Source organism: Gymnoscopelus microlampas, assembly GCF_963454915.1.
Source record: "Gymnoscopelus microlampas genome assembly, chromosome: 1".
Taxonomy (NCBI): domain Eukaryota; kingdom Metazoa; phylum Chordata; class Actinopteri; order Myctophiformes; family Myctophidae; genus Gymnoscopelus; species Gymnoscopelus microlampas.
In genome coordinates this window covers 44,132,041-44,142,326 of record NC_139962.1, presented here as the reverse complement: position 1 = coordinate 44,142,326, position 10,286 = coordinate 44,132,041, and the positions used below count along the sequence as shown (strand labels likewise).

The 10,286-nt window shown below is 43.0% G+C and overlaps 1 protein-coding gene across 1 annotated transcript in view; it reads left to right on the top strand.

Moving 5' to 3' along the window:
- Positions 1-1,070: 1,070 nt before the first annotated feature.
- The window catches only part of syt9a (synaptotagmin IXa), a gene marked incomplete at its 5' end in the record, with an annotated part of 30,604 nt that continues 21,388 nt past the window's right edge, over positions 1,071-10,286 (top strand). Inside the window, 3 exons of the mRNA XM_084050270.1 lie at positions 1,071-1,218; positions 8,243-8,732; positions 9,050-9,605. Of these exons, the coding sequence (XP_083906396.1) occupies positions 1,071-1,218; positions 8,243-8,732; positions 9,050-9,605 (1,194 nt within the window). The remainder of the gene's footprint in view (positions 1,219-8,242; positions 8,733-9,049; positions 9,606-10,286) is intronic.

Sequence of the window (10,286 nt, the reverse complement as noted above, 5' to 3'; positions counted from 1 at the left end):
GTCAAAGGTTCACTCTGAGCCTGAAACTCTTTTAATTGTGTGAAATATCTCAGAGCTGTCGTTCATTTGATGACACATTAAACAAACAGACACATTAAACAAGCAACTGATGTTTCCGAATAAATCAGAAGCAAAGTCTGAAAAAACATGTCATTCTCTGATTGGTATACGTCACTTGAAACTCCACATAGCCTACTAAGCTCGATAATTGATTGCATAATTTGCAGCTGGAAAGCCCGATTTTATTAATTTACCGTAAAGTGGCGATCAAACTTTTGTACAGCCTCTGTTGCACCCTGTGGTGTGTGGTGCTGCTGCTGACCGGTACGCAGATCATGACCGACATTGTTCAGGAATACAATTCGAAGCGAGTCTGCGTTACAGCGCACGCACGTTTCAGCACCCTGGACAGCGCACAGCAGAGCGCTGCAGTGGTCTGTCTGCGCCCTGATTCAACCGGTGTCTCTTGGACTTGGTGTGTGAGATTGAATGGTCAGCGCGGAGAGCCTTCATAGTCAATACATGGAAACAACGAAAACCATAGACTTTTTTTGAGGATTCCATGGACAAATGCTCCTCGTTCTACCCTGACATACTGTGCCTCCGTTGTCTCTGTTTGAGTAGGCGTGCCGGTGGATGAGGGGTTCAGACGGTCGAGGAGCTGTGTTGAGTAGGCTAGAAAGGAAGGTAACCGGAAGGCTCGTCCCAAAATACGCTCGCCCCCATTTTCTTTTATTGAGGATAAGGTTAGAAATAAGTTTAGGGCTAGGCATAGTTTTACTGGGGTTAAGTTTAGGAATAAGGTTAGGTTTTGGCACCGTTTTTACTGAGGTTACGTTTAGGAATAAGGTTAGGTTTAGGAATAGTTTACTGAGGTTACGTTTAGGAATACCAGGTGGCGGCTGTTCCGAGGTCGCCGGATTCGCCCCGGGGCGACTGTGTTTTGGGGCGAACGTTTTAGTATTCGACGTGTTGAGTAGGCTAGAAAGGAATAGGTGACTATAATAGCTGGCAGACAGACGGACTGGAGTGGTGGTGCCTATAAGAGCCATTAAGGATGCTGGTGGGAAATGCCTGGCGACAGAGACGACGAGATTTGTCAAAAGGCACTGGAACTCCTGTCGGATCTTTGTTCTAAGGGGGAAGTACAGAACGAAAATTGCCTGGATTTCATCTACTATTTCCGAGACCTCGCCAGACCACGCTACACCGATTCAGGTGAGGCGTACGTCAGTTTCAAACTAGGTTTAATTCAGTGGTTTTCAACCCTTTTCATATGGTCCATTATTTATTCGGCATCAGAGCCACGGACCACCTTTAGATGAGATTTAGACTCTCAGACCCAAAACTTAGAATATTTTGTAATTGTTGGATGACGATTTTGACCACAATTCCATGCAGTATTGATGTGGCACCAATAGGAGAGATGACAGGCAAACGTTGATCAAAATAACAATTATTCTACATTCTCTAACTCTAATTGTGTAGACCTGTAAATGAAGTAATGCAGATGTTTAACAATAATTTAACTCTTGAGAGTGTAAGGGTCCATTTGGTTTCATTTCACGCTCTCAAGAGTTGAATATCTACCTAATAAAGGTCCATTTGGTTATCAACTCTCCATCATTTAGCTGGGGACCACCTGGAACCCCCTCAAGGACCACTGGTGGTCCCCGGACCACTGGTTGAGAACCACTGATATAGCTGTCTGTAATAAAATACTCAAAATATGATACCATGCAGTAGAAGAACAAAGTGAGTTCTTAGTACCTTTCATCATCATTAATACACACTGGCAGCACCCTGGAATAGACTCGAGGTTGTATGATTTTTGCAACAGGCTTGGGAGTAAGAATGCATTGATTATTAAGGCTACTTGTAGCCTACTATTCAGTCCACCTGCACACTATGGCAAGGCTAAGATTACAGTATATATGGTCTTGGGTTTTTGGCAATGACCACAGTATGGGCAACCACGTTGTGTTACTAACATTTCTTCTAAAAGTTCAAGGCATGTTTCTGACAATGTTGCAAGGTTATTGTTCCCACTTATATACTGTAGACCAGTGGTTTTCATGCTGTATTGATGTGGTGCCATTAGGAGAGATAACAGGCAAACGTTGGTCAAAATAAAAACATTTTAATTAAGTAATGCAGATGTTTAACAATAACTTAACTCTTGAGAGTGTAAAATGAAACCAAATGGACCCATAAAGGTCCATTTGGTTTCATTTTACGCTCTCAAGAGTTAAAGATCTAATAAGGGTCCATTTGGTTACCAACTCTCCATCATTTAGCTGAGGACCACCTGGAATCCCCTCACTCCCCACTGGTGGTCCCCGGACCACTGGTTGAGAACCACTGCTGTAGATCTATTCAACATCTTAACACGTGAATGCCGGTGCCAAATTATAAACGCCATACCCTCACAAACATGTGTGTGCATATAGCAGGCTTTGTGAACAGAGGGGTGGCATGGTAGAGGGTGGGCTGGGGGGCTGTTGGGCTGTGTTACACAAGAGACAAGAGCTCTCACACCTCTGTTCCCTTAAATTCATCATGTTAGTCACTGCTGTCAAAAATCCCTCCTTTCTTCTCCAGTATCGCCCCCCCACATCCCCCATGCACACACACGGACGCACACGCACACACACACACACACACACACACACACACACACACACACACACACACACACACACACACACACACACACACACACACACACACACACACACACACACACACACACACACACACCTTGCTCACCCTTGCTCACCCTGATACCTGCCTATCTACCGCTTTCTCTCTATAGCCATGTTTCCTATATTCTCCAATCCTCCCCCTTGTTTTTACCTTGCATTGACAGATGCTGAAGTGGGATGTCAATCTACTGGGGATATTGAATCACAGCGGGTGGCTTAGATCCCACAGGCATGGCCTTAATAACACATCACCCAACATTGTGACACATTGATACAGTGTCAAGGGAAGTAGATGAAAGGCGGAGAGCAGGGACACGAGCCTAAAGACTGGTATGAAGATTGGCAACTCAACAGCAAGGGTATTGACAGATTTGTCAGATGCGACCCAGAGCCGGAGGTGTGTGTGTGTGTGTGTGTGTGTGTGTGTGTGTGTGTATGTGTGTGTGTGTGTGTGTGTGTGTGTGTGTGTGTGTGTGTGTGTGTGTGTGTGTGTGTGCGCGTGTGTGCGTGGGCGTGTGCGTGTGTGTACTCAGTCAGTATTGATATCAGTATTGATGGAAACCACATAGTATATCCTCGCAATCCTTACAGCTCAATATCTCATACTGTATGAAAATAATGATTGTAAGAATCAGGTCAGAAATGATTATGGTGCACTTAAATTAGAACAACAAAAGGTAATAAAACACTGCATTAAGGTTGTGCTGTTCTTTCAACCAGCAATTAACAGGTGTACACGACCATTTCTATGTGCTTTGACAGAATATGCAATGAAAGAAAGAAAAGAAAAGAACGGCTGCCCACATCATTGATTGCAGTTTTTGTGCCACTTGTTGCAAAACTCTGAGACACAGGAGACGTAGCATGTGGATTGATTTGACAACTCTATGGATTACAAAATGACTGTAATTAACCCCTTAAACCCTACAGTATATATTTTATTGGCTGTAAAGCATAGTACAGACCCAGGGGTTTATACTTGGTCCCCTCCTATTTTCATTCTGCACAACATTTCTTTGGTGGAAATAGCCAATCTACAAGCTCAATGTGTCACATTGCAAAGCGTGAACTTGTAGATTGGCTATTTTCACTGAATGTTCACCTATTCTTGCAGAATGTTCACATATTATGACATGCCCAGGATAGGGATGCTAGGGTTCATGTGGATAACGCCCCTCTGGTCAGAGTTACATTTTCTGCATGAACCCATTTTAGATTTTTTACACCAAAATCGAAATATGCCGCTCAAAGTTATCATCAAGGTGACGTTTTGAGTGTTCCACGAACTGAGGAAGGTTTTGTTCTGGCCAGCACCTAGGATTTTATTGTTTGGATGTGTGTGCTTTATGAACTTTTTAACTAAACTTCCTCTTTACACAACATAATACCAAGAAATGTTAAACAAATTTCATACAAATACCCAAAGAGCCCAGAATCCCAGCCTATACTGTATTGTAAACTCCAAACCATTTATGGCTCCTTTGCGGTTAAAACAAGAGAGGAAAAGGGGATTAGTGTGGGAATTGCAATGAGAATATCCCGGATTATGGACCACATAAATCACCATAATTGTACCATAATCTGCCATGGCTACTTTGGTAGAGTACATGTTGACACACTGTCAGTCACCATAAGTAAGGGGAAGACCCTTTCAGTAGGTTAATTCTCCATACAGGAATGCACAGAGAACACATCATAAACGCTTCAATAATGCATAAGACATTTCTATGGTAATGTTTCCACAGTGCCATCAAAAAAGTCATCCTGAGTCACATGGCAAATGAGAACATCAAAAGAATACCCCCAATAGGAGGTTCCAAGTATTGCTTTTTCAGCCCTGGTACTTCTGCTCTAGAGCACTTGATTATTATGTGGTCTAAATTTGGTCTACACTCTCTTTGTTGTGTTGCAGTCTCTGTGAATCCTCCCAGGTTTCAATAGATTTGTCTGAGTCAGGCAGCAGCATGGCAGCCTGCCAAGCTGACTGGCCCCGGGATCAATGTCCTCAGATCTCTGGTGTTCCCCTCTGCCGCGCCACATCATGACCCGAAATCGCAGAGTTAGAAATGCTCAGGAGTATCACAGCTCGATAACGCATCGTTTGATTCAATGCCTCTGTGTGGACTGAACCCAAGCACACTCTTGATAAGTCCTGTATTAGGTTGTGCTGTTGCCTACTGCATAGTTTCCCAGACCTCTCCATGCCGAGGACCCCCAAATAGCCATAGCCTCTGGCTATGACACCACCCCCCCCCCGCCCTGCAAAACGGCAACAAAAAAGAAAAGAAAAAGGAAAATAGCCAATCTAGTTCATCATGACACGTTGTGAGCTTGTAGATCTGTAGTTTTTGCTAAAATACACATATTCTCTTCACACACACACACACGGACACACACGGACACACGCGCGCGCGCGCGCACACACACACACACACACACACACACACACACACACACACACACACACACACACACACACACACACACACACACACACACACACACACACACACACACACACACACACACACACACACACACACACACACACACACACACAGTAGTATACTGCGTGTGTGTGTGTGTGTGTGTGTGTGTGTGTGTGTGTGTGTGTGTGTGTGTGTGTGTGTGTGTGTGTGTGTGTGTGTGTGTGTGTGTTCCGTGGCCTTTCCTGCAACCTGTGCCGAACAGTATGCAGTCACTGCATCCTTATTTACTTTGCCCTGGGTCATAAAGTCACCCTCAATGATCTTCCAGGTCTTTTAGGATCTAGATCAATGCTATCAATAATCATAATATATCATAAATGTTCATCAATCAAAGTATTCCAAGCTATACACTGACTTTACTTTACTAATGTTTATTCCTTGCCTTGCTTTATGTATTGCCTTGCTTTACATCATATGCTAGGCCACGCTCTACAAAAGAGATTTAGTTCAGGATGTTCCACGCTTGCATAAGACGTTCTTTGATTTTAATCACAGCCTAAAAGTAGAGTCTCTCTTTTTGTTGAGATGTCTTGTGTCTGCCACTTCAGTCATGAGGGGTTGGCATTCTAAAAGTGGAATTCAAACGGCAAAAAAACTTGTCAGCTGTTGGCAGTTTTTAACTGTGCATGGATTCGAATTGCAAGTAGACCCTTTGATATCAGACCTCCGGCATGTTGATAATGGATATAAAGTCTTCAGACAAGCTTCACAGATACATTGATCTTACTGTAATTCAGTCCTTCACTCTACATGAGTTTCATGCAATACTCATACACTAGCCTACCATTTTGGCATAGTAGTGTACTGTAACTTTGCATGTCAGTTTACTGAATGGAAATTGAGAGGAAATAAAAGATTGAATTCATATGAAAACCCCAGTTGTTTTTTCACATGGAACTGAAATTGAATTGAACTGAAAATGGAAATGTGTACTTTTTGTAGAAATAAGTTAATAGATAAGTTCACCAAATGACGTGATTACGAGGTATACTGTTTGGGGGTTATGGGTGTGTTTTAAACCAAACTTCATGTACTGTATTAGCAGATATTGAAGGGAAATGTTGGGATTAAAAGAACAAACCAGTTAAATGGCAGACAAAAGCATCAGATGCTACAGCCATCAGCGAATCTGCACTGTACAATCAACAGTACCCTAATGGCTTATGTCATTCATCGGACCATGCAATGTAGGGCAATAAATGTCCTCTTTGCTCTTGATGGAAATCTAGGGGATGGTCTGGTCTGGTTAATTGTGATGTGAATTCCCCTGATCATCCTAAACAATGGCCTATCCAACTCTACACTCATTACTACACTCACTCTGCTCACATTAAGCCATTGAAACAAAAGCACTATTTTTAATGTTAGTGATTATTTTACCCCCTCGCAGTGAATTCACCATTAAACGCTGACTGCAAAGCAGGTTTCCAGTGCATTCTACGCTCTTGTGAATGTATAGGTCTAAGGCGAGCTTAGATTTAATTAAGATGCAGTCACTTACTATCACTCATGAGCATGGAGTAACATCCTAAGCAGGGAATTTAGTTCATAGTATTCATTCAAACACACTATGAATTGTCTCAGAAATTTCAACGATTAAATAAATCACATTAGATTACTTAACAATCATGGATTGCGAGGGCTTTCTATGAAAGGTTCAAGGCTCGAAATTTCTTCGTAAGGAATTTATTCCACGTTTGGCCATTTTTGTTATAATATTCCCTCATTGCTCTAATGACGATGCACTTGGCATCAAAATGGTAATCACTGTTATTTAGCACCTTGTGAACAAGGGAGCATTTCATTGTCTGCTGCTGTGTCCCTCTTCTGTGATGCACCGGACCTGCCCTTAGTCGTTTAATGCGTGGTGGAACTCCCTTTCTTCTAATATTCCCTGACTATTGTAGCAGAAAACAGATGTATCCTCTCTGAACAGGACAGGAGAAGGATATTCAAAAGGGTAAAGTAGCAGGTTCATCAAGACCTCCTGGTGCCTGTATTCATCACCATATTCATCCTATCCCTGGCCCAGTCTGTGGTCCCCATATGCTTCAAGAACGCCTCCCCAGCTGGCTTAAAGGACTATACTGCCCAGTAGCCCTAACATCAGTGTTCATGAAGGGACTGTTTGTGATGATGCGAAAAGGAAAGCACTGGCAGTGTCTCAAAGCCCTGGGCTCAAGGCTCACAAATGTATAAAAAAATAAGTTTATATCAACACAGTTCATATTGTGGTATGCACTCTGACTTTACAGATAATGTCTACCGGCTGACATGACTCACCTGTACATGTTCTGATTTCATGTGATAAGTGCACATTTTCGAAACAGTAACTAAACCGTTTTTAGTTTTTTCTACTGTTGGCCATTTCTTATTATAAGTAGCAATATAAATGACGTCAGCTTGCATATATGTATTCATTCTCACAGCTTAGGTTATTATACTGTAACCCACATACAGTACTCCCAATGCAATTTCATTTTATAACATAACATTCAGCACTACTGTATTATTACATTGCATTATGGACTCTGGATGTGTCAATAAAAAAAATGGTTTGGTCATCGATTTGGTTTGACAAATTCCTTTAAGGTAAATGACGATATGAAATTATGTATTAGGATGGAGGTCATTTATATTCATTTGGAGCAGGCAACATTTGTTTGTCTGTTCACGCTTTTCCTCCATTATGATCAGTCAGATTGAAAACTACAATATCACTCGCTCGCTCGCGCGCGCGCGCACACACACACACACACACACACACACACACACAAATTAGGTTAATCCTAATTAAGCTTGTCATGGTCTCATTTTTACCATTTACCATTGTAAGGATAAACAAGACAAAAATAAGCTCCACAAAGCATCTTTATTATGTAGACGTTAGTTTTACTTTTGTTTTTTTTACTGTAAATTACATTTGTTTTCTAATCCAATCGTGTCATTTTAATATGAACTTATGCAAAATATTTCCTAGATGACACAATGGCTAAGAACATTGTCCTTATCTGTTTTTCTGTCTATTGTATCTCCTCATCCTGCCAGATGTATCTGTGAGCCTCCTGTCACTGGTGGTGACTGCATGTGGACTGGCCCTGTTCGGGGTCTCCTTGTTTGTGTCCTGGAAACTCTGCTGGATACCATGGAGGGAGCGTGGGCCCTCTCCCAGCATCAAGGAGGCCCATGGGCTCCTGAGCCCTCCCATAAACCCCTTACCTCAACACTCTCCACCACCGCGGCAGCCTGTCTACACTGCCGTGGACCCACCTCCCCACAACCGCCGTGAATCCTTCCAGAGCTCCATCGCTGGAGAGCCCACACCTGTGGCATCAGGGGTGTTGGTAGAGGCCCCCGCCGTCACACCAGTGTCACCACCACCTGTAGTCAAGCCCACACCAGAGGCAGCTATGAAAATCAGTCACACGTCTCCAGATATTCCCCTTGACGCCCAGTGCAAAACCCGGGAGAATGGGATACACACTAACCCTCGTATTCAGAGACAAACCACAGAACCCCCGCCCTCTGGTCGCTTAATGTCTGAGATTGGGTCAGTAGATTCATTTTCTTTGCTATGTTTAATTCAATTTCATTGTGATATCTGCTGCTATTTAATTTTATCTCATTGTGATATCTGCTATAATGTCAAATTTTCCTTTGCTTCTTTAGTCCAAGCTGTTATTGCGTAATTTGCGGGCACAAACAAACTGGTCATTGTTAGACACGGGAAAAAAGGAGGGGGCCTAGTCAGCAAAGTATAGGGATGATGTGGTTAGATGCTGTAGGCTATATCTCAGCAGCAGCCTTCCTTGTCTTCTTAATGGTGTGTGGTGGCGTGGGTGTTCATTTTTACAGACAGAGCTCCATCCGCAGACAAATGAACCTGTCCAACCCAGATTTCAACATGGCCCAGTTCCAGAGGCAGGATTCACTGACAGGGATGGGACTGGGACTTGGTCGTCTCAAACCTGAGCTCTACAAACAGCGCTCCCTTGAAGGCGACGAAGGGGGTCGAAGAGGTGGAGGATGTGGTCGCCTCCACTTCATCGTCAAATTCGATTGTGACCTGGAGCAGTTAATAGTTAAGATCCACAAAGCTGAGGACCTCCCAGCCAAGGACTTCTCTGGTACGTCCGATCCATATGTCAAGATCTATCTGCTGCCCGACCGTATGACCAAGCACCAAACAAAGGTGCACCGAAAGACACTGAACCCTGTGTTCGACGAGGTCTTCCTGTTTCCTGTGGCGTACTCTGAGCTGCCCACACGTAAGCTGCACTTCAGTGTCTACGACTTTGACCGCTTTTCGCGCCATGACATCATTGGCCAGGTGGTGGTGGACAACTTCCTGGATCTGGTGGACTTCCCGCGAGAGACAAAACTCTGCCGGGACATCCAGTATGTCTCCACGGTAAGTCAACACTTCATAAAGTATGTTTACTGAAAAATATGAAGAGGCTCTATGCATTCCCCACCACAAAGCAGGCAAAGTGCAGTTTTCTGGTAGAATGTCCTCATTTTCATTACAGGCTACAGGATGCCTTTATGGTGTCATGCTGCATTTTAGGTTGTCAAGGTATCTGGTATAAACTACCCAATTAAGTCTATCTTCATAGTAGAAGAGGCAGCTCACTGAGCTGACTGCCCTGGATGAATGAGGGAGCAATTAGTTGTTGCATCCGCTGAATAGGACTCTGAAAAGATTGTGTGCTTTCTCAATATCACTCTTTCATGTCCTTGAGCAAAGGTTCAGATAAATGCCATGATAAGTAATGATGTGGTCCATGATAAGTAGACAACTGGGCTGTTGGTGGGATAGGTTGATATTCTTTTAAGATGTTTTATACATGTGATGCATGTCTGATGAAGGAAAACAAAAGAAAAAAAACATCAAATGAAATACTTAATTAAATAAAAGGAACCGGTAGTGACTACAGTGTAGTCTAACCACTCTTGCTGTGTTTTAGCAAGTCATCGAGATCACATTTGGACTCCTTATAAGATTTAAAATAACATTAATGCATGGTCTCTTTTCACTCTCTGCTGAAGACTTCTACTGCCTAGCGATAGTCACTTCTATAACTGTATACAT